Source organism: Aegilops tauschii, chromosome 1 (assembly GCF_002575655.3).
Source record: "Aegilops tauschii subsp. strangulata cultivar AL8/78 chromosome 1, Aet v6.0, whole genome shotgun sequence".
NCBI lineage: Eukaryota > Viridiplantae > Streptophyta > Magnoliopsida > Poales > Poaceae > Aegilops > Aegilops tauschii.
In genome coordinates, this window is record NC_053035.3 from 276798700 (window position 1) to 276823611 (window position 24912).

At 48.2% G+C, this 24912-nt stretch overlaps 1 protein-coding gene across 1 annotated transcript; it reads left to right on the plus strand.

Moving 5' to 3' along the window:
- Positions 1-11998: 11998 nt before the first annotated feature.
- Positions 11999-22533, plus strand: LOC141029029 (uncharacterized). Its single transcript, XM_073506125.1, has 3 exons — positions 11999-12226; positions 19156-20118; positions 20938-22533. The coding sequence occupies exons 1-3, from the start codon at positions 11999-12001 to the stop codon at positions 20941-20943; spliced, it is 1197 nt and encodes a 398-aa protein (XP_073362226.1). The 3' UTR covers positions 20944-22533.
- The last annotated feature ends 2379 nt before the right edge of the window (positions 22534-24912 follow it).

Sequence of the window (24912 nt, forward strand, 5' to 3'; positions counted from 1 at the left end):
TATCTTTCCTTATCTTACCGACTTCGGCCTTTCGAATACAAGCTAGACACCATATGGAACATGCAACCACATATGACACCGCAAAGTTAAAGCAAGCACCTGGGATGGTGGTTCATTGGTAGGGAGGTCATCAACTCCAGAGCTATGTTTACCGTCTCCATCTGCTGACACTGCACCCTTTATAGCGCTGTAACGTGTCTTGCCTACCCGCATACGAAGCTGGAGCGACTTCTCTCTTTTCTTTTTGGCTTCTCTCATGGCAGCAGAGTCTGAAATACCCTTGCATAAAAACACAATAGTGAGAGTAAGGGTGAAGTGTGTGTAGAACTAGTGCACTGTAAAAGTAGCAGATAGCAGGTGGCTAAAAAATAAATGACAGGAGACATATGATAGCTCTAGAACATTGCATGGCAAACAAAATTAGATTCTACTCCGTATGATTTTGTAATATATGAGCACAGGAAATGCAGGTACTCCTCCAGCACACCACCACATGTGGTCATATCTAAGATAATAGTCGACTGAAAATAAATAGGTCAGTCGATTTTTTTAATGAACCGTCCGATCTATAAGGAACGGGCAGATGGCCTTCGTCTACCTCCCGCCAGTCGCTGTTGACGATCTTTCTCGAACCGCCAGCGACCACCAGCCCAGACCCCTGCCTCCGCCGCCCCGCCCTCCCATCGACCTCACACCACCGCCGTGCTTGGCAGCGCCCCCAGGCCATCCCTTTACTCCCGGCCGACCTCCAGATCGGGCGCCAGTAGCTCTAGGCCGCACACGCCCCTAAGATAAACACCAAGGTGCTGCTTCCCCGGCGTAATAGGCGTACTAGCGCCTGTTATGCCGGGGAATGCTTTCGTTAATTGGGAATCAACTGGCCAGAAATTGAAATTCAGGGGGGCGACGGTCCTCTAGCTAAGGTGAAATAGTATATGAGGAGAAACCTTGTGCATCGCGAGTTACTAGGAACATCTAGTATCAAGAAGAAGTGGTCAACTAGTGTCTTCTGTGGGATGAATACCGTGCAAGCAGAGACGTAAGATTTGCATGAATAAGGGAAGAGGAGTACCTTTTTCGGTTGCTGGTGTGGTCACCTCCACATGTCGCGCCGATCTTCTTCTTTTTACCGGGGAAATCGATGTTCTGGAGGGTGCAGGCTTGGACGAACCCATGGCCAAATTGTTGACTGTGTTGCCGTGGCCGTATGTCGGCGGAGGGGAAGCAGATCCGAGGTGGCGAAGGACGGCGTAGCAGGAACAGCTCCGGTGCGGTGGAGGGTGGCGAAGTTGGAGCGGCAGCGGAGAGGCGCAGGACAGCGTGGTTGAACTGGCTCGGGTACGGACGGCTCGGCCTCGGCTTCAACTACTAGCCGTGGAGGGCGTTGCGGTTGAGGTTGCGGTGGACGACGACGTCGGGGTATCGGCTACGGCGTGATGGAGGAGGGCGGCGGTTGATGGGTGGGATTGGGTGGCGGACAGAGGACGCCGGGGTTTCGCGGCTGGTGGAGAGGTAGTTTTGGCGCCCACGGAGTACGAATGGGGAATCGGACGGGTGGGGGGAACCATGTTTCGGTCTGGGACGCGCTTGTTTTTGGCTTTTTTGAACAGAACATGGGACGCGCTTGTTTGAAATTTGGGGAAAGTACAAACTTTGCCCCCCTCTTAAATTTCGGACCTACTGCGGGTCGGGGGTAGGATGGTAATCCCAGGTGTCCCAAATAGTGGGCGGGAGCGATTTCGGACGCGCGCATGTGTGCTTAGGCGGCCATTGTGTATGAATGTTTTTCGGATGCGGTTGCGTGGCGTCTAGATGAAGCTACAAACCTACCCCGGTTTAGACCTTTGGACGTCGGGCCGGTAGGTTTCACGGGTCGGAGTTATTAGAAAAGTAATTTCCTTGTACTACCAAACATTGGTCTCACACGGTTTCGGGCGAGTAGAGGCTCTTTTGGCGCTTCGTTCGAAATTTTGAAACACAAGCATTCACGTTTAGAGTACTCTTGAACTATGAGGATTGACCTAAATAGACAACGTTATATTTGACCTTATATGTTTGAAAACCTCATTAAATTATCTGCTTCTTTTTGAAATTTTGACACTTGAAAATCCTATAACTACGATTATTTTGGAATGGAGGAGCGAAATTTGAATCTATTTTGTACACGACTACATATGCTATTATGTACAAAATCAGAGCAAAGATTGGTGCCCCCATAATTTAGGTATGGTTTACAAATGCCATGATATCAAATTCAAATAATTGAATGGACTTCATGTTGAATTCGATTTTTTTAAACCACCTTAAGTTGAATTCAAATGTATGCTAGTTCATAGGTAGCTATTTATAATGTCCATTGTGTAACTTTCGTCTGTATAATGTGCTTTACACACACAACATGAACTATACTCACGTTTATATTCGATTGCTAAAGCGATGCATTGTCTGGAGTTCAAAATACTAACTATGTGGATCAGTTGTGTCGAATAATAACATAGACATGCTCAAATTCGATAGAATCTAGATGTCTGATGGATCAATGACCGCTCCTTACGCGAATTGCAAATATCATGATCCCATCCTAATATTTGGATACAATTTGTATCTTTAATCAATGTGTAGAGCAGTCTTTTACGTGTAGTTTCACTCTCCATCGGTGGTCTCTCACACATGCTCACACACTCTCTCCCGAGGTGTCTTTCTCGCACACATGCTCTAGATATAACCCTCCCTCCCTCTCGTAACCATTTACAACTATTTTCACTAACCTTTATCACAAGCACTCTTCCTCTCGCAAACATACACACGCACAATCCTCATCGACCCTTTCTATATACATGGACCTGCCTACGTGTCTCATGTACGCACATTATCTTTACGCCTGTCTCTCACGCATTGTCTCACACCTCTCTTCCTAATCGACGAGTACGATTCTAGCAGAGCATTCTGTAGGATGCCCCTTAAAGTTAGGTTGGATGAATAGTAATATCAGAGATAAAGGGGTTACCTTAGTCCGAGAACCTAGGGTTACAAATCCTAGCCGGCTTTGTCAGTGGACATAGAGTCCTTCACAATTCTGCTATCTTTGTCTTGTACGACTAGTCATCCATGGGTCTTCCTAAATGCGTCACGGGCCGACCAATGTGGCGCAGGACGGAACCGAACGAAGGGCCTCACCTCGACCCACCGGACCTCACGCGGTGATACACCCTCTGCCCTCACGTCTCAGTATCTTCTCACACCCACACATACCAACACAAACACCACACACACAGAAAATTTCTCCTGGTGCCTCTATTCCCTCCCCCCTTGCATATACACACTCAAGGGAATGGAATCTCTTGTCGTGACGTCATATTCATCTCTCTCTCTCTAGACCACTCTCATTTCTCGTGCTATCTCTCCCACGCCCCCCCCCCCCCGTCGGCCCCTCTATCCATGCCTCTCTCGAATACGTAATACACACACATACCACTCTAGGCCCCGCCAAATGCATCAACTACACATTCACACATGTTACATCATGTACCCCATTGATCTAAAAAGCCCTCTCTTCATGTTTATTTCGCATACAACATTCCTTTTGAATAAAGTGTGGCCAAAAAATTATTTAGAGTTTCTACATATATACAACGTTACAAAGTTATATGGAGGAGTACGAACGCTAATTTGCATTGCATGGTGCCCACGATGATATTTATTCCGCACTGTGAATTTGTATATTTTTATACTATATACAAAGTTAGTCATAATAAAGAGAAACAAAGAGCATCTCTCTCCATCGCATACCCCCCATGTATGCCCCTTTCATGTATGCACACAAAACTATCTCCAGGTCCTCTAAAAGTAAGCCCCCAGAAAATTCACGCATATTTCATCTTTCTCTCGCGATATATGCAATGACGATCATTTTATTTGAAGCAAAAGCACGATACGTACATTGGACTTCAGAATCCACTCATTACGGTCACCATTTATGTTTAGTGGTTATTATACAGTCACGGGCTCACCGTACAACTCTGTATTTGCTCATGACATGACTAGTTGACCAGTTAAACGCTCCACGTGGCACCTCTAGTGTTGCATCACATTATCTCACTACCATCGTGCCCACCTGTCGACTTGTATCTACTCCACATCTACACTCTTATAAAATACATAAAATACACTCTTATAAAAACGGAGTTGGTGATGATGGTGTGCCTGCCATCCTGCAATATAGGCCGTCCGATTTATATCTGACGGATAGGAAAGAAACTATGGCAATTTTGCAAAAGGTACCCACACACCTCTCCACATTTGCAAATAAGGCCTTCCCTCATTCATCCTTTTCTCTCACAACATAAACAAGTCATACAAATGCATCTTGATGTTACATGCAACGCACGGGCATCTTGCTAGTAAGAATGAAAACAAACGACAAAAAAATATTTGGACGGTGGTTCGAAGTCATGACCGCGGGCACAGCGGACAAGGTGGCCTTGTATTGGTATGCTGAGCCGTCTGTTTTAACACACAGGAGCTGGTGTGGTGATTATACACACACGCACGCATGCACACGAACTGCATCCACGCAACACTCACACAAACACATGCACCCACACACGCACGCAACACTCACACGTACACACGCAGCCACGCACGCACGCAACACTCACACACACACACACACACACACGCATGCATGCACACACCAGTACACCACACGACCAACACACACTCTCACGCTCAACTGCTCAACCTACACGTGCATGCGCACACATCAGGCCCTGACAGACACATACACAACCAGGTGATTCCCCCGCATGGGTTGGAGCCTTGTCGCGCCTGCGTAAATTTGTGTTTATCTGACCTTTTGCCTATGCGAACTGATAGGCGGGACCCACAAGGAATGTGGTCAATTTAACTAGTCAACATGGCGCCACGCAGACTATTTGGCCGGTCAACAGAGTGCAATCCGATGCTGAACTGTGAGCAAGTGACCGTATAATCACCACAAAACGTATATAGTGACCGTAATCAGCTTATTCTGAAGTTCGGTGACAGTATTACGCTTTTCTCTCTATAGTCCCTCCAAAACTACATCTCTACACGTTCTCGCATGTTACATCTAACAACTATGCAATACAGCACTACTACTACACTCTAACACAATAAATCATATGTGTTTTTAGTTTTACTAGATATCATATTGTTACTTATAATTATTCAGTTTGCATACATTAAAATTGCCTTTGAAATGTATGGCCAGTATCATCTACCATGCAGGAAAAACCCCACCCTTTCCTGTTTAATCGGGTTTGTATCGATGGATCGTGCGAAACAGCAAAACTATAGTACTATACAGTACTACAAGTGACAGTTCACTGGGTCGTCGTGTCGTCTACTCCTCCGTCGTAAGAGTGGAGCGCTCGCTTTCATAAAACTTCTAGTCCCTTTCGCCGACATGTGGGACATCAAGCTACCGGGTCCACGTGCCATACCAGAATACAGTGCAGAGCAGCCGGGGTGAAGCACCCCAGTCATGGCGCCGGTGTAGTAATGAGCAATGAGGCGTCAAATCACAAAGCTGCACCTTTCCCACAGTTAAGTTGGAGGGACGAAGCAACCATCACATCATTTCACTCGTTGCTGAATCCGCTTCTCCCTCATCTTCTTCAACTTAACCACGTGTTGCTTCTGTCGTTGTTCTGCCTCATGTGGGACGCGGATCGGCTTGGTAAAGCACTGACACGTGGGACTGCATGTTAGCAAACCGCCAGGACAACGTCCTCCGAAAATAAGAAGCCTAATCCTAGACATATAAAGGGCTACGTAGCTGCTACATATACTTTCCATCTAATCTATATATGCCCCCCTGATTTTCAGGTGGGGTGGGCCTAATCCTCTCCTTTGATCCAATCAAATAGTCCCACATCACATCAGTTCGTAACTTTACGTAAACCATTACGTGGATGTAGCATTGCCCAAATAAGAAACCTCCCCCGCCATCCGCGCGGCAAAATCACCTCCTTGTTACTAATCTTGATTCTATAATTTTTTAGATCAATATAATTGAGATTTGTATAGATAGCACACAGGAGCAAAACCAAGTGGTACGGTTAAGGGCATCACAATGTGTAGCCAAATGTGAAAATAGCTTTTGGCATCGTGGGAACCATTTTTTACGGTGTTGCCAAAGCCAAAAGGATGGAACCGAAGCTCCCTGATTGATTGATTGATTGAAGGAATAGAAAAATACAACGTCTCTCCTCTTTCTCCCATGCTTGGACGCATGTAGTACAGTATAGAGCACAGAGTCTACTCCCCTGTCCCTTATATCACAAATCACAAAGCAGTGAGGCGTCAAATCACAAAAGCATGGACGAAGCAACCATCATTTCACTCTTCGCTGACTCCGCTTCTCCATCATCTTCTTGGAGAAACCATCTCACCGCACTAGTACTCCTAGTAGTACTAGTAAAGGACTTCCTGGATGCAAATTAGGCGGTTGTCTCGGCTTGTAGGCGGCACTTGCGAACGACTTACCGTGGTCTCCCTCAATGGTGTTCTCCGTCGAACGCACTTCGCCAAACCACCAAAAAAAAGATATCGTCGACATCACCGCAATGGGGAAGGAAGTCAAATATAGTTACTACCTCCATTTTTTGTACACAAGGCCAGTATATCAAAATTACAATTTGCAAAGGGCCACTAACACTAATCGAGGCAAAATTGATGGGGTTAGCAACCAAGGACATTAATATCCCCTGCATGCATGCGGAAATGAGAAGGTTGGTTTGCATGGTGCTGCATTAATCAAGCGATGAGGAGTGAGATGGTTAGCTCTTTGGTCTTTGGAGAAAAAAATACGCATTAATTGACACGTTAAACGAGGATTTGTATCGATTAAATCCCGCAAAGGAAAACCCCGCCTTTCTTTTTTAACACTAGTACTCCTAGTACATACGTACTTATCCTTTTTGGGTCTAGGCCTCGCATTGCCAAACTTCGCGCCACATTTTTGCCAAGCTTGCCTAAAGTTTTCAAAATGAGAAGGAGGTACGCTTGCGCACGGCTGTCGCGGTCGCACCGCACCCTCACTCGGTCGCTCCTGCACGCCGCGGTCGCACCGCACCCTCACACAGTCGCTCCTGCACGCCGCAAACCCAACCAAGGGAACGCACCCTCACTGACACGTGCTGTCGCATGTGAACAAACCAAACTCAGCCATCCTATCGCTGACACATAATTTTCATTCATAGAGTATCCGTACGGCCCGTGCGGTGGTCTGTTGGGGAAGAAGAAGAGGTGAGGAAGAAGGAAAGAAGGGTTGGGAGACTTAGGATATTCATCCAACCGCCTGAAATGGTAGACTGGCCCAAGTCAGGCGACTTGCATAACAAATATATGTTTTTACACAGCAAAAGATCCATAAAAACAACAACATAAAGAAAAACTATCACTGCTCGCCGAAAGAGACGGCCTCGTCGTCTTTGGCTGCCGGGGCGAACCAGTCGTCGCTGCCGACGTGTGTCTCCGCACCGTGGTTGTCCTCGGCCTCCAGCTACTCGTTCAAGCGAAGCGTGCGGGCGCTCTGGACGGATGAGAGCACAGCCCAGTTCAAGTCGAGGACGTCCGGTTCCGCTTGCAGGAGGGCCTCGATGGCAGCGGCATCCGCGCGCTCCGCGTCAAGTCGAGCCTCCGCCGCCCGGTTCAAGTCCAGGACGTCCGGTTCTGCCTGCAGGAGGGCATCGATGAGAGCGGCATCCGCGCGCTCTGCATCGAGTCGAGCCTCTGTCGCCCGGTTCATGTCCAGGACGTCTGGTTCCGCCTGCAGGAGGGCCTCGATGGCAGCGGCATCCGCGCACTCCGCCTCAAGTTGAGCCTCCGCCGCCCGGTTCACATCCACGACATCCGGTTCCGCCTGCAGGAGAGCCTCGATGGCAGCAGCATGCGCGCGCTCCACGTCGAGTTGAGCCTCTGCCTCCCGGTCCTCCTTTAGTATCGCCATGTTGAACCGCTGGTCCGCCTGCACCATGGGGGACTCGGACGCCGGCACGAAGTCGACGTCATCCGTCTCATACCCATCGGGGGCCTTCTGCGCCGCGACCTCCGCCCTGAACATTGGATCGGCTTCCTCCTCCTCGTAGCTTGGCTCCAGAGAACTCGGGGATTGGCCCGCCGCAAAGCGAGCTTGGGAACGGAGGTCTATGGCGCCGACCACCGCCGCGATTTCTGCGCGGCGCTCCAGCGTCAGCATCTTGTAGTAAGTGATCTTGCGGCACACCATGGCTTTCCGGCGAACTAGGGGACGCTTGATGCGGGCTAGGGGATCGAAAGGTGGGGGAATGGGCTGGAGATTTGGTGTGGTTTTAGGGCAGTGGCTGGCGTAGGCCGAGCAGCGAAGGTTCTGGTGTGAATAGTGGTTCCGGTGACGACCGGTCAACCGGTTTTGACTGTACATCGCTCTTGTCGCGTTCGCGTTGCAGCCCGGCACGCTGGACCCTCCACGTCGCTCACCGAATGGAACGTGCTTCGTCTTGCGTTTTCGCTCGCTTGTGGGACCGCAGTTGAGAGCAAACCGACGTCCCTCCCCCTTCCCCGCCCGCGTCATTTATTATACCACCACTCCCTCTGTTTTATGCGGAGTAAATAAAAACAGAGGGAGTATACTACGGATGAGGATCCCCTGACGTGGCTGAACCCATTGAGTAACTAACATGCGGGGCCTAGCAAGCATGGGGTCCGCCAGTAAGTGACCGAAAGGGAGGGTAAGGCAGGGATACCTACGTCAGAGGATCCACTTCCACTATACTACTTTGACCAAATGTTAGAGTAATAATATATGACATGCAACTTACACAAATGTTAGAGTAATAATATATGGCATGCAACTTACACAAAGCATACAGGGTCTAATGCGTTTTTCGAGGCTAACTTTGACCAAATGTTAGAGTAATAATATATGACATGCAACTTACACAAAGCATACGGTCAAATTCGTATGTGAAAGGAGTTTCCAATGATATAATTTTCACATTATACATCTCATGTACTATTAATCTTGTCAATAGTCAAATTGGAAACCATCTCGAGTACAAATCTAGGAGTACGTACGAATCTAACAATATTGATTGGGCGTTGTTGAATGTTGATACCTTTTTTATCAAAGTAGAGATACTTTGACTACACATAAAACTTATATGTAAACTAGAAAGGATAGGGGGAGTATATTGTACGTTCAAAAACGAAACGAACATTGAATACCCTTTATATATGATTTGTGGATGCTATGATCACTAGTTCAAAATTTTGAATCCGCCTTAGGTATCACGTGCCCCCACTCGTTCCCTCTCGATTTCATCTCGGGGTCCGGAGATCTATTGAAAGAGGACCAGGGTGGTACATGCGAATGATACTCGGCGGAATGTTCAAATGAGGCATGCGGGAGGATGGACTCGACTAGAGGGCGACATGATCGATGGAGAAGAGGGTTGGAGAGGAATGAGAAATAAGCAAATGCCACATGATTATACTTGAACGGCTCAAATAAACAATAAGTTGTCTCGCTTGGCCTACATAGTGAAAGGCCTAATGCGCAACGCGGAGCACTGATGCTCGAATATGGCCGGGAAAACAGGGAAACCGACATGTGGGGCACACCCGTCGGGACGACGTAGCGCAGACTAGTCCAATGGAGGAGCTGGCCCGCGACCTCCTCGCCACCGACAACTGTTCATGTGGGTCATTGGGGCCAACAACGGGGCGCAGCTCCAGCACCGCCTCTGGACACGGCGACCGCGGTGAGCGACACACTCATATCGTCGCTAGACACGGTCGGTTTCAGTGTGCCGAGGGTGGCGTTAGTGATGTGGCACGACCAATGGTATGTTTGGTTTGTGCCCAAGGTTGCCCCATCAAAGCATTGGGTAGCCAAGATTTTGGTTGAGGTATTGGTTGCCCACGATTTGGCCGACATTGGCAAGAAAAATGAACTAGAGTTGGCTAGAGTTCATTGGCATGCCAAAGAAATGGCAACCATCCAAACAAAGACCAATCTTTGGGTCATGACCAAAATTTTGGTTGAGGTATTGGTTGCCCATGATTTAGCCCACATTGGCAAGAAAAATGAACTAGAGTTGGCTAGAGTTCATTGGCATGCCAAAAAATGGCAACCATCCAAACAAAGACCAATCTTTGGGTCATGACCAAAATTTTGGTAAGGTGCACTTTGGCCACAATCCAAACACAACCCAACACCCGGCTCGTCGAGGATGCACGGGGCACCGTGACGCGTCCGCGGAGTGGTGTAGCGCGGCCAACTGCATCCTCTGGACCTGAGACCATGCCGGGTCGTCTTGCTTTTTCAATGATATGCGGGGATCGCATGTGAGCAAAGGGCATCTCCAACGTTGCCATGACCGCACCTGACTACCCTGGCACACTAAAACCCGCGTCCCTCGCGCCATCGCGGGGTGCGTTCCCAGCCGGCGGCAGCTGCCCACATTCATGCCGTCCGTTCCTATGTCGTTGTTAAGAGGCTCAGTGCCCGAGGAACCAACTCCGGTGACTTAATGACGCACCCGGATGCTTGGCCTCACCGGAATGCGCTACTTAAAGTGGCAACGCCCAGCTAACCTCCACACCATAGCGCATCGTCCTCCTACCTGGCACCACATCCGCCATGACCGCAAGTGTGAACGCTCTACGGGAGAGCTTGTCTTCGGGGATGAAGCCCGAGGTCGCCGCCCTCGCTCAAGTCGCCTCTCGCGACGCAATAGCGGCGTAGCCGGACGCGGACGCGACCGCACAAGCGGTGGCCATGCTGGCGGCCGACGACGGGAGCATCGTCAGCCACGCGTCCTACTTGCCGCCGTCCAACATCCGGCACCGCCGAGGTCGGGGACTCCTCCGAGGATGAGTAGGGCATGGGAGGCGGCAGGGCATGGTGTGCCAACTGGCCGGTCCGTATCCCGTGTTCTACTCTTCCTTGCCGGAGACCGCACCTTCACTTCACGGGTCTTGAACCCCGCCCCGTACATAGAGATCGCAGATGGAGGACGTCGGTCGCCGCCGTAGAATATGTAACGCCCCGAGACCGACGCTCTAGACGGCTTCCATGTTTTTCGTTGTCGCCGTGTGATTTATTTATTTATTGCATTCATCATCGCATCATTCGCATTGCATCGGCACTCCGTTGCCGTCATTGTTTTCAACTTGCATTCGTTCGTAGTTGCCGCGTTCCCCCCTTGTCTTCGTTGACCGGTCCGAGACCAACCGTGTTTTCGGTTCCCTCTTGTCAAACCAACTAACCTCTCTCGTCAGCCCGCGATCCCCTCCCGCGCGTCCGAAAGTTCTCCCGTACCCGACCCGGTTTGTTGTTACCGTTGGGTCCGGATCATCCCCAAACATCTACAAAACATCACCGTTTTCTTCATTGGACTTCCAAAACTATATTTTCTCAGCCATCCGATTTTAATCAGATGTACCCCTTTCTTTCCCTATATAAAGACCCCTAATCTAAATATGGACAAACCCTAACTTCTAGGGAGATGTCCCATCCATCCTCCCGCCCGCCGCCACTCTCTACCAAATCCCCCTCGGGATCCATCGAGCCAACCAGCCACCACAAATCCTCTTCCTTGGATCCATCTCCTCTCGATCCACCTCGGGATCCCCTTCTCCTCGTTCCTCCACCCACCAACAGGACCCCGAGCACCCAATCCACCCCTCGCCGAGCCTCCGAGCAGCAGCCGCCTCCCCGTGCGCGTCTCCTGCATCTTCGTCCTCCAGCCGCGCCCGAGGCAATTGCCTCCTCTGCTCCGAGCGCCTTGGCCATCTCCTTCATCGGGCCCCCGCACGGATCCAGCCAGCCCGCTCGATCCGGATAGGATCCAGCCTCCGTCCTCGAGCGCGAGAGGAGCTCGCCCGAGGCTTCCGTGACCATGACCTCGACTCCAGGCCGCCCCTCTGCTCCCCGTCTTCCGCCGAGCCGCCCACCTCCTTTCCAACTCCGATGCCGGCCTTCGCCGCAGCCCCGTCGCCGGTGCGCCTCGCCACAGCCGCCTTCCTCCCCAGCTCCCCCAGGCCGGTCTCGCCTCCCTTCTCCTCCACGCGCTGCCCCGCCGGCGACCTCGACCTTCAGGCCACCCCGTCGCGCCCCTACCTCCTCGACCTCCTGACCCCCTCACGCCGAAGCCGCACGGGAGACGAGCTCCCCGCAGCAGCGCCCGACCCCGCGCTCGTCTCTTCGCCCGGACGGCCGCCTCGTCCGCATCTACCTCGCCGTCGCCGGAGTTCCAAGCCGCGTCGCTGCGTCCTCTGCTTCGTACTGCTGCTTCCCGTTCCCCTGCTTCACCTGCTTGAGCCGCCGCTGCTCTGCTTCCTGTCGAGCAGAGGAGCTCGGTCGCCCGCTAGTTTGCCTGTGCGTGGCCGCCCGGATGGGCCACATCGTCTGCCTCTAGCACCCCCGTGGGTCGCTTCCTCTCCAGATCCGGCCTAGTGGCCCATGGTGAGGCCACCCCCAGCGCCCCTTTGTTATTCTTCTGTTGGGCCTGCTCCGGTTCTATATTCGGCCCAGTGTATTTTTTTCCCATGTCTGCGATTTATCTAATTTCGAGAGGAACTGCAGTTTTACAGAAAACCCCTTGAGTTCATGCATATAATAACTAATTAATCATGCATCAGTTTTAAATAACCTATAAATGAAAAATGTCTAGAATTTCATCTAGTTTCATAATATGCCACTTTCATCCCACGTTAAAATGTTTAAAAATGCTGTTTGGTTAAATTTGCTAAAATGCATGTTAAAATGCTTTAATTCATAACTAAATAACCGTAGCTCGGATTATAATAAACTTTATATGTAAATGGGGTAGAAAAATGCATAGATTAGCTTGGTGCATTTTATTTTGCTGTTTAACAACATTAAAATTGTGTTTATGGCAGAACAGTAGCAAATTCAAAATATGCATGTGAGGATTTTCCAGAAATTGTTGTTTGTTGTTCCAGCCTCATTTAAATTGCCTAAATAGTTAGTTTCCATATGCTTCACCTCTTGACATGTTTAATATCAGTTAATATTGTTGGGTACATAAAGGGGAGAGAACTAAATAATTGATGTGGTGATTTGTCAATATGCAACTCGTTGCATATTGAGCTCCACTTAACTTGTAGTTTTGTTTGTGCACTTTGCCATGCCATGCATATTTAAACCGGACATGCATCATACTTGATTGTGCATCATGCCATGTGTATGTGGTGGTTGTTCACTTTGTTGTTTGTTTCTTTCCGGGTTGCTTCTCTCGTTACCTTCGGTTTCGTTCCGGAGTTGTGAGGTTTCGTTCGACTACGTCCGCTTGTCTTCTTCACGGACTCGTCCTTCTTCCTTGCGGGATCTCAAGCAAGATGACCATACCCTCGAAATCACCTCTATCTTTGCTTGCTAGCTGTCCGCTCTATTGCTATGTCGCGCTACCTACCACTTGCTTATCAAGCCTCCCAAATTGCCATGAACCTCTAACCTTTGTCACCCTTCCTAGCAAACCATTGTTTGGCTATGTTCCCGCTTTTGCTCAGCCCCTCTTATAGCGTTGCTAGTAGCAGGAGAAGATGAAGATGGCTCCATGTTGGATTATGTTATGTTGGGATATCACAATATCGCTTATCTTAATTAATGCATCTATATACTTGGTAAAGGGTGGAAGGCTTGGCCTTATGCCTGGTGTTTTGTTCCACTCTTGCCGCCCTAGTTTTCGTCATACCGGTGTTATGTTCCTTGATTTTGCATTCCTTACGCGGTTGGGTGATTTATGGGACCCCCTTGACAGTTTGCTTTGAATAAAACTCCTCCAGCAAGGCCCAACCTTGGTTTTACCATTTGCTACCACCTATCCCTTTTCCCTTGGGTTCTGCAGACTCAAGGGTCACCTTTATTTAATCCCCCCCGGGCCAGTGCTCCTCTGAGTGCTGGTCCGAACCGAACAGACTGCGGGGCCACCTTGAGGAAACTTGAGGGCTGGTTTTACTCGTAGGATGTCTCATCCGGTGTTGCCCTGAGAACGAGATATGTGCAGCTCCTATCGGGATTTGTCGGCACATTGGGCGGCTTTGCTGGTCTTGTTTTACCATTGTCGAAATGTCTTGTAAACCGGGATTCCGAGACTGATCGGGTCTTCCTGGGAGAAGGTTTATCCTTCATTGACCGTGAGAGCTTATGATGGGCTAAGTTGGGACACCCCTGCAGGGTATTATCTTTCGAAAGCCGTGCCCGCGGTTATGTGGCAGATGGGAATTTGTTAATATCCGGTTGTAGAGTACTTGACACTTGACCCTAATTAAAACGCATCAACCGCGTGTGTAGCCGTGATGGTCTCTTCTCGGCGGAGTCCGGGAAGTGAACACGGTTTCTGGGTTATGTTGGACGTAAGTAGGAGTTCAGGATCACTTCTTGATCATTGCTAGTTCACGACCGTTCCGTTGCTTCTCTTCTCGCTCTTATTTGCATATGTTAGCCACCATATATGCTAGTGCTTGTTGCAGCTCCGCCTCACTACCCTTTCCTGCCTATAAGCTTGAATAGTCTTGATCTCGCGGGTGTGAGATTGCTGAGTCCTCGTGACTCACAGATACTTCCAAACAGTTGCAGGTGCCGACGATGCCAGTGCAGGTGACGCAACCGAGCTCAAGTGGGAGCTCGATGAAGATCTTGTTCGTTGTGTTGTTTCTTTTCATATTGATCAGTAGTGGTGCCTAGTTGGGACGATCGGGGATCTGGCAGTTGGGTGTCTTCTTTTATTTTGGTTCCGTAGTCGGACCTATGTGTGTATCTCTGAATGATGTATGTTTTATTTATGTATTGTGTGAAGTGGCGATTGTAAGCCAACTCTTTATCCCATTCTTGTTCTTTACATGGGATTGTGTGAAGATGACCCTTCTTGCGACAAAACCACAATGCGGTTATGCCTCTAAGCCATGCCTCGACACGTGGGAGATATAGCCGCATCGTGGGCGTTACAAGTTGGTAATCAGAGCCATCCCCGACTTAGGAGCCCCCTGCTTGATCAAATCGCTGGCATTGTTGAGTCTAGAACAAAAATGTTTTGAGTCGTAGGATTATATATATCGGAGAGTAGGATTCTTTTTACTCCTCAGTCCCTTCGTCGCTCTGGTGAGGTCTCCTGACGTAGAAGTTTTGACTCTTCTCTCCTCAAATTTCACTAAAAAAATTTAGGATCACGTGGGTATCTTGGAATCGTTCCGATGGTTTTGTGACGAGAACATTGTTCTTGGTGCCTCCTGACATTTAGGGGTTGTGGCAGTGTCCCGGGGAGTTGAGCTCCGAGGTGTTGTCGTCACAATTTTATCATTGCAGTTCTGGAATACCTGAGTTTCGCCGACATTGAAATCTCTTTTATGCAGTTGTTGGTGAGATCACCTCGACGCCACCCAGTACTGGGGCGGGAGTTCGGGAGTATTGCCATAACTTGTATAACGGATGTTTTTTGAAGGTTGAGGTAAACGATTTCCGAAGGTTTCTTGGTTATGTGTTGACGGATGGATACAGCTGGATCTAGGGATTGTTAGTTTGGGTGATATATTTTATGTCCCCTGTATCCCCAACACCAGATTGCATAACCAGAAAGTTTCGGGAGTTTATAAGTGGGAATTCTAGTAGCCTTAGGATATCTTTCCGACAGACGCATGATATGAGATTGGGGTTCGACGTCTAGTGGTCCGCCTGTACACGGTTGGTTTTACAGTGGTCTCGTAGTGTCTTAAAGAGTCCTTGGCTATGCCGACTCGGGGACGCTTCGTATGTCATGTGCACAGCCTTGTACATGATGGTGCTGTACGATCGAGCCCGTGTGGGCCCCACCACGAAAACTTCTGACGAAATCTCTATCATATGTTTGTTCCGGCTTATTCTGCAAGCCAAATCCCTTGTTTTGTTTTATTTGTGGTATTCGAGTTGCTTCAATGACAAGTGTTGATTCCATACCTTATTCTAAGTGGTGTTCTCATATTTCTATGTGGATGATAATCCTTCTTGATCATCGAGGTCGTCATGTTAATTCCTTCCAACCAGCGTGTTTCTCTCCAAGTGCATCCAGTCATTCCAACATTCACAAGATCAATTCTAAGCCTTTTCTCAACGGTGTTCGCTTCATCCGACCCAAGTTGCCTTTGTTTTCCCACCCTCCCACCCTTTTTCTTCAAGGACTCAGATTTCTTAATCATGTATCCTTTTATTGATGCGAAGTCCCTTCGTTCTTTTCAATCAATGTTCTTATCCGGCGATTTCCCATGAAGATACTAACGGAGCTTCAAGTTCATCATTCTCTTTTCTTCTCCGGTGTACTCAATTCAAGTTTTCGGTGTTGATCATATTCCTTTTCTCATTTCAAATGTTTTTCTCGTACCGGTGCACCTCTTAATCATCCACTTCTCGCTATTCAATTGTTTCGGAGTGATGAAGATATCTCAGTAGATTCAAGTTTCCATTCTCAATTCACTCAAGTTCTTTTGAGGATTTTATCTCATTCAAGCCATTTAATTCAACCGGTGCGATCTTTCTTTTAATCATTCAACGGTGTATCTTTTGAGTGGGCCCTAACCCACAGTTTTTTTTCCAGGATCTTACCTGACTCTTCTAATTTTTCTGGAGTTATTCTCAAATTCATTGCAAAGTTTGATGTAAGAATGAATTATCATCAGTCAAATGTCTTTCTCCAAGATCTTTCAAATTCTTTTAATCGTTGGTTCAACATTTCTAATTTTCTTTCTGGAGTGTCTCAATAATTCATGGTGGTGTTTCTCATCGTCATTCTCAACATTTGAAGACCGAAGAAGAATTTCTCCTAAATTTTGGTCCGCTCTCTTTAAATTCATAGTTCTAGCTTGATGCCATCCTCTCATAATTGTTTTCGAGTGTGAGAATTCTTTTCTTACCCATCTGGATCATTTCAGAGTTGTTTTCATTTCTTGATCATCCAGAGGCCATCATTTCAGAAGATTTCTCCGTTCTAAGTTGTCAGCTCTCGTTCTCCAAATCTTACCGGTGCATCATTCAAGTATTCTCTATTCAGCTCGTCATCTATTCGTTCACTTGTATCTAAATCCCCTTAAGTATCTTCTTTCGTTTTCAAATTCTTCCCGGTGAATTGTGCCTTTGCTACTTTCATTTTCAATTCTTACGGTGGTTTTTTCAAGATTTCTCTTCCTTCGTTATCATATCAATTTATTCGTTCTTTCAAATCCTACCGGTGGTCCGATGAAGACCTTCCCAAGTTTGCACTATATCTATCTTAATCCTTTCTACGAGAATAAGTAGTATGCCAAATCCGTTGTTTGTCATCAATCTAAATTGGTGAAGGATACGCGTAATGTAATTCTTATTCTTGTTTCATCCAAGTGTTTAATTCCGTCTTCCGGAGTTCGTTCATGATATCAAATTCTCGGTTCCAAGTTGTTCACCTTTTGTTTCCGGAGTTCCAATCTCTCTCAGTTAACTCGCGCGAAGCCCCATCTAAATCATTGCAAGGCTTCTCCCGGAGTTCTTTTCAACTTTCCCTTTCGTTTGATCATTCTTTTATTACCGGAGTTCTTCATGGAGGCTCTACATGGTGGTTCATCAAGGATTCTTTTCATTCCTCAATTGTTCTTCAAGATTTTCTCGAATTTAAGATCCGCTAAGCTATACTCTTAAATAAACATGGTGCTCAACACATGTTTTGTTTTGTGGAGTCCAAGCATTCTTCATCTTGCATTCTAAAGTGCAATTCGTTCTACCTTATCATTTGAGGCGGTGTTATGTCATTCTAGACAGTTTGAGTTCGCGTTTCATGATTCACATGTTGTCAAGAATGAGATATTTTAAATCCACCAATCTCTTCGTTGGATTTATCTTGTGTCATGCTTCACCTAAATCTTTTCCTAAGGATTTTTGCTATTTATGGTGCTCATAAATGACCCAAGTTCTTCATTTGTCCTCCCGGTGAAATAAGTTTCTCGTCTCCTTGTTGATATCAATCTAATCATTTGTTTCCGTTGGTGGCAGAAGCTCACCTCATAATTTTGAGAAAGTGTTTCCATAAGCCAACTTCAAGCTTATTCTTTTCGTTGCTAGTTTTCCAACAACTCCGTTCTATCCTTCTTTTAAGGATGCTTTCCAAATTCAACTATGGTTGAAGTTGCCATTATCTTCTCCGTTCTTTTCTTCCAACCATTTAACTTCCATTCTTTCGTTCCGGAGGCAGTGTGTTGTTGATTTCATCAAGCATCACCCCATCTTCTCAAGTTCCTGTCATTTCCTTCCATTTTTAGTCAGAGTGCTGTCCAAATTATATCATTCTTAGTCCTTATTTATCTTGTTTTAACCGGAGTGTTGTGTCTATCATTCCTCTTCTAACCGGAGTCTCATCCAAGTGCTTTCATTTTGCCAAGTCCATATTGTACCCCTTCCATTTTCCAACCGGAGCGTTATCGTAATTGATCATTACCATTCCTTGTACATCTCGTTTCAACCGGAGTGCTCGCATGTACTTCTCGTCCATTGTTCTCGTCATTCATAGCTTTGCGACCTCTCAAGGTTCTTTGGTTTCACTCGTTTGTCAAAGAAGTAATTAGTTTTACCTCTTCTTTTCCTCTCCCATTTTTCTCCGGTGCCATCCTAGATCTCAGGACGAGATCCTCTTGTAGTGGTGGAGTGTTGTAACGCCCCGAGACCGACGCTCCAGACGGCTTCCATGTTTTTCGTTGTCGCCATGTGATTTATTTATTTATTGCATTCATCATCGCATCATTCGCATTGCACCGGCACTCCGTTGCCGTCATTGTTTTCAACTTGCATTCGTTCGTGGTTGCCGCGTTCCCCCTTGTCTTCGTTGACCGGTCCGAGAACAACCGTGTTTTCGGCTCCCTCTTGTCAAACCAACTAACCTCTCTCGTCAGCCCGCGATCCCCTCCCGCGCGTCCGAAAGTTGTCCCGTACCCGACCCGGTTTGTTGTTACCGTTGGGTCCGGATCATCCCCAAACATCTACAAAACATCACCGTTTTCTTCATTGGACTTCCTAAACTATATTTTCTCAGCCGTCCGATTTTAATCAGATGTACCCTTTCTTTCCCTATATAAAGACCCCTAATCTAAATATGGACAAACCCTAACTTCTAGGGAGATGTCCCATCCATCCTCCTGCCCGCCGCCACTCTCTACCAAATCCCCCTCGGGATCCATCGAGCCAACCAGCCACCACCGATCCTTTTCCTTGGATCCATCTCCTCTCGATCCACCTCGGGATCCCCTTCTCCTCGTTCCTCCACCCACCAACAGGACCCCGAGCACCCAATCCACCCCTCGCCGAGCCTCCGAGCAGCAGCCGCCTCCCCGTGCGCGTCTCCTGCATCTTCGTCCTCCAGCCGCGCCCGAGGCAATCGCCTCCTCTGCTCCGAGCGCCTTGGCCATCTCCTTCCTCGGGCCCCCGCACGGATCCAGCCAGCCCGCTCGATCCGGATAGGATCCAGCCTCCATCCTCGAGCGCGAGAGGAGCTCGCCCGAGGCTTCCGTGACCATGACCTCGACTCCAGGCCGCCCCTCTGCTCCCCGTCTTTCGCCGAGCCGCCCGCCTCCTTTCCAACTCCGACGCTGGCCTTCGCCGCCGCCCCGTCGCCGGTGCGCCTTGCCACAGCCGCCTTCCTCCCCAGCTCCCTCAGGCCGGTCTCGCCTCCCTTCTCCTCCACGCACTGCCCCGCCGGCGACCTCGACCTTCAGGCCACCCCGTCGCGCCCCTGCCTCCTCGACCTCCTGACCCCCTCACGCCGAAGCCGCACGGGAGACGAGCTCCCCGCAGCAGCGCCCGACCCCGCGCTCGTCTCTTCGCCCGGACGGCCGCCTCGTCCGCATCTACCTCGCCGTCGCCGGAGTTCCAAGCCGCGTCGCTGCGTCCTCTGCTTCGTCCTGCTGCTGCCCGTTCCCCTGCTTGACCTGCTTGAGCCGCCGCTGCTCTGCTTCCTGTCGAGCAGAGGAGCTCGCTCGCCCGCTCGTTTGCCTGTGGGTGGCTGCCCGGATGGGCCACATCGTCTGCCTCTAGCGCCCCCGTGGGTCGCTTCCTCTCCAGATCCGGCCCAGTGGCCCATGGTGAGGCCACCCCCAGCGCCCCTTTGTTATTCTTCTGTTGGGCCTGCTCCGGTTCTAGATTCGGCCCAGTGTATTTTTTTCCCATGTCTGCGATTTATCTAATTTCCAGAGGAACTGCAGTTTTACAGAAAACCCCTTGAGTTCATGCATATAATAACTAATTAATCATGCATGAGTTTTAAATAACCTATATATGAAAAATGTCTAGAATTTCATATAGTTTCATAATATGCCACTTTCATCCCATGTTAAAATGTTTAAAAATGTTGTTTGGTTAAATTTGCTATAATGCATGTTAAAATGCTTTAATTCATAACTAAATAACCGTAGCTCAGATTATAATAAACTTTATATGTAAATGGGGTAGAAAAATGCATAGATTAGCTTGGTGCATTTTATTTTGCTGTTTAACAACATTAAAATTGTGTTTATGGCAGAACAGTAGCAAATTCAAAATATGCATGTGAGGATTTTCCGGAAATTGTTGTTTGTTGTTCCGGCCTCATTTAAATTGCCTAAATAGTTAGTTTCCATATGCTTCACCTCTTGCCATGTTTAATATCAGTTAATATTGTTGGGTACATAAACGGGAGAGAACTAAATAATTGATGTGGTGTTTTGTCAATATGCAAATCGTTGCATATTGAGCTCCACTTAACTTGTAGTTTTGTTTGTGCACTTTGCCATGCCATGCATATTTAAACCGGACATGCATCATACTTGATTGTGCATCATGCCATGTGTATGTGGTGGTTGTTCACTTTGCTGTTTGTTTCTTTCCGGGTTGCTTCTCTCGTTACCTTCGGTTTCGTTCCGGAGTTGTGAGGTTTCGTTCGACTACGTCCGCTTGTCTTCTTCACGGACTCGTTCTTCTTCCTTGCGGGATCTCAGGCAAGATGACCATACCCTCGAAATCACCTCTATATTTGCTTGCTAGCTATCCGCTCTATTGCTATGTCGCGCTACCTACCACTTGCTTATCAAGCCTCCCAAATTGCCATGAACCTCTAACCTTTGTCACCCTTTCTAGCAAACCATTGTTTGGCTATGTTCCCGCTTTTGCTCAGCCCCTCTTATAGCGTTGCTAGTAGCAGGAGAAGATGAAGATGGCTCCATGTTGGATTATGTTATGTTGGGATATCACAATATCTCTTATCTTAATTAATGCATCTATATACTTGGTAAAGGGTGGAAGGCTTGGCCTTATGCCTGGTGTTTTGTTCCACTCTTGCCGCCCTAGTTTTCGTCATACCGGTGTTATGTTCCTTGATTTTGCGTTCCTTACGCAGTTGGGTGATTTATGGGACCCCCTTGACAGTTCGCTTTGAATAAAACTCCTCCAGCAAGGCCCAACCTTGGTTTTACCATTTGCTACCACCTATCCCTTTTCCCTTGGGTTCTGCAGACTCAAGGGTCATCTTTATTTAATCCCCCCCGGGCCAGTGCTCCTCTGAGTGCTGGTCCGAACCGAGCAGACTGCGGGGCCACCTTGGGGAAACTTGAGGGCTGGTTTTACTCGTAGGATGTCTCATCCGGTGTTGCCCTGAGAACGAGATATGTGCAGCTCCTATCGGGCTTTGTCGGCACATCGGGCGACTTTGCTGGTCTTGTTTTACCATTGTCGAAATGTCTTGTAAACCGAGATTCTGAGACTGATCGGGTCTTCCTGGGAGAAGGTTTATCCTTCGTTGACCGTGAGAGCTTATGATGGGCTAAGTTAGGACACCCCTGCAGGGTATTATCTTTCGAAAGCCGTGCCCGCGGTTATGTGGCAGATGGGAATTTGTTAATATCCGGTTGTAGAGTACTTGACACTTGACCCTAATTAAAACGCATCAACCGCGTGTGTAGCCGTGATGGTCTCTTCTCGGCGGAGTCCGGGAAGTGAACACGGTTTCTGGGTTATGTTTGACGTAAGTAGGAGTTCAGGATCACTTCTTGATCATTGCTAGTTCACGACCGTTCCGTTGCTTCTCTTCTCGCTCTTATTTGCGTATGTTAGCCACCATATATGCTAGTGCTTGATGTAGCTCCACCTCACTACCCTTTCCTTCCTATAAGATTGAATAGTCTTGATCTCGCGGGTGTGAGATTGCTGAGTCCTCGTGACTCACAGATACTTCCAAACAGTTGCAGGTGCCGACGATGCCAGTGCAGGTGACGCAACCGAGCTCAAGTGGGAGCTCGATGAAGATCTTGTTCGTTGTGTTGTTTCTTTTCATATTGATCACTAGTGGTGCCCAGTTGGGACGATCGGGGATCTGGCAGTTGGGTTGTCTTCTTTTATTTTGGTTCCGTAGTCGGACCTATGTGTGTATCTCTGAATGATGTATGTTTTATTTATGTATTGTGTGAAGTGGCGATTGTAAGGCAACTCTTTATCCCATTCTTGTTCTTTATATGGGATTATGTGAAGATGACCCTTCTTGCGACAAAACCACAATGCGGTTATGCCTCTAAGTCGTGCCTCGACATGTGGGAGATATAGCCGCATCGTGGGCGTTACAGAATAGGTTTAGGGTCGGGTTTCTTTTATTTTTCTGTCCTATAAAAGTTCAAAATGTAATGAAAATCTGCCGTGTTTGCATTAATCTCGGCCAGTGTATATGAACTTTCACAATAATATACATATTGTAGGAGTACTAGCAAGATGCCCGTGTGTTGCACGGAAGATCAAGATCTTGTGGGAGAAAAGGATGAACGAGGGAAAGCCTTATCTGCAAATGTGGAGAGGAGTGTGGGTAAATTGTCATAGTTTCCTTCCTATCCGTTAGATATAGATCGGACGGCCTATATTGCAGGATGACAGGCACACCATCATCACCAACTCTGCTTTTTATTGAACCGAGACAAATCTAACATGCGAAGTAAAATAAACACATAGGGTCTATACATACACAAATTATCTTAGGCACTCCAATAGTACGTCCACTACACATTCACACATTTCACATCTTTCTACATCTACGGGAACCTATGAAAGGGTTAACGTAAATTGCCTCTCTCTCTCCTCCCCTGATTTTCATGGTGGTGGGCCCCTCCCTCCCACTACTAGAAAAAGGGCTATAGTTGGGATTGACACTAATGGCGCACCAGACAAGCGGTGCGCCATTAGTATATACTAATGGCGCACCACCTTCTGATACGCCATTAGAGTTGAAACTACTAATGGCGCACCAGGCTCAGGGTGCGCCATTAGTATCGAAAAAAAATTAACTAGTGCGCCTGTCCAAACATACTAATGGCGTATCCAGACACAGTGCGCCATTACTAGTTGTAACTAGTAATGGCGCACCTGGCCCAGGGTGCGCCATTAGTATCAAAAAAAATTTTTAACTAGTGCGCCTGTCCAAACATACTAATGGCGCATCCAGACACAGTGCGCCATTACTAGTTGTAACTAGTAATGGCGCACCTGTCCCAGGGTGCGCCATTAGTATCAAAAAAAAATTAACTAGTGCGCCTGTCCAAACATACTAATGGCGCATCCAGACGGAGTGCGCCATTACTAGTTGTAACTAGTAATGGCGCACCAGGCCCAGGGTGCGCCATTAGTATCAAATTTTTTTTAACTAGTGCGCCTGTCCAAACATACTAATGGCGCACCCTGGGACATTAGTAAGTGGGCAGCAATAAGATATTTTGGACAGCCTCTCCTACCCACACTCACTTTCTCCCCACTTCATTCTCTCCACCTCCTCCTTGTCTCGGGTGCCTCCTCTTTTTCACCTCATTTCCACCATAGATTCATTCAATTAATGGATGGCTATCGGTGGCAAGGTGATGAAGATGACTACGAAGTCGTCCATGGGGGCCGGGCAAGAAATGAGGAAGGGCGGCAAGACAACCACCGCGGCTCGGGCGAGCGAGAAGACGAAGAATCCCTAGGAGATGATCACGACGGTGATGCTGTACACAGTCATCATGTAGAAGATGCAGGACATGATGATGAGGAAGATGCCGGAGCAGACGACGGGCATGATCATGAAGATGATGATGCCGGCGGAGCAGACGACGCTGGACCATCGATGGGCTGGGTGCAGGACCCTCATATTCAAGAGCTGCTTCTCAAGCAGACGGATAACGCAAGAGCTGCCGCCCGAGAGAAAGCCAAGATGGATCAACTTGAGTTAGACGCGGTTACTCCATTGTATGAAGGATGCAGGCCCGAGGATACCCGCCTGAAAGTAACGCTCATGGCTCTGGAGATGAAGGTAAAACACAAAATGACCGACGCATGCTTCGACGAGAACATGTCATTCTGGCACGAACGTCTTCCCAAGGGGAACAAGTGCCCGACCAGTTTGGAGGAGGCGAAGAAAATCATGTGTCCTCTGGATTTACCGCACGTGAAATACCATGTGTGCATGAACAATTGCATCATTTATCGGGACGAGCACGCGGAGTCTACCATATGTCCGGTGTGCGGCGTCACTCGATACAAGAAGAGGAAGAAAGCTCCTCGAAAAGTGGTGTGGTACTTTCCGATCACTCCTCGTCTGCAGAGGTATTTCGCGGACCCTAAGGTAGCAAAGCTCCTGCGTTGGCACGCGGATAGGGAGGAGAAGAAGCGAGAAGATGACGCAAATGATCCGGAGATAGATAAAAAAGACAAGATGCTGAGTCACCCTAAGGATGCGAGCCAGTGGCAAGCGTTGAACTTCAAAGACCTAGAATTTGGGAACGATCCAAGGAACATCGTGCTGGGCGCGAGCACCGATGGAGTCAATCCGTTTGGCAGCCAGAGAAGCACACATAGCACCTGGCCTGTGTTTCATGGGCACTTTTTGAACT

Excerpts from the sequence above, each read along its gene's own strand:
- LOC141029029 (XM_073506125.1), top strand. The coding sequence starts at position 11,999 with ATGCCGGCCTTCGCCGCAGCCCCGTCGCCGGTGCGCCTCGCCACAGCC. Across the intron at positions 12,227-19,155 it reads CAGCGCCCGACCCCGCGCTC|GGAGATGTCCCATCCATCCT; the intron begins GTCTCTTCGCCC and ends CCTAACTTCTAG.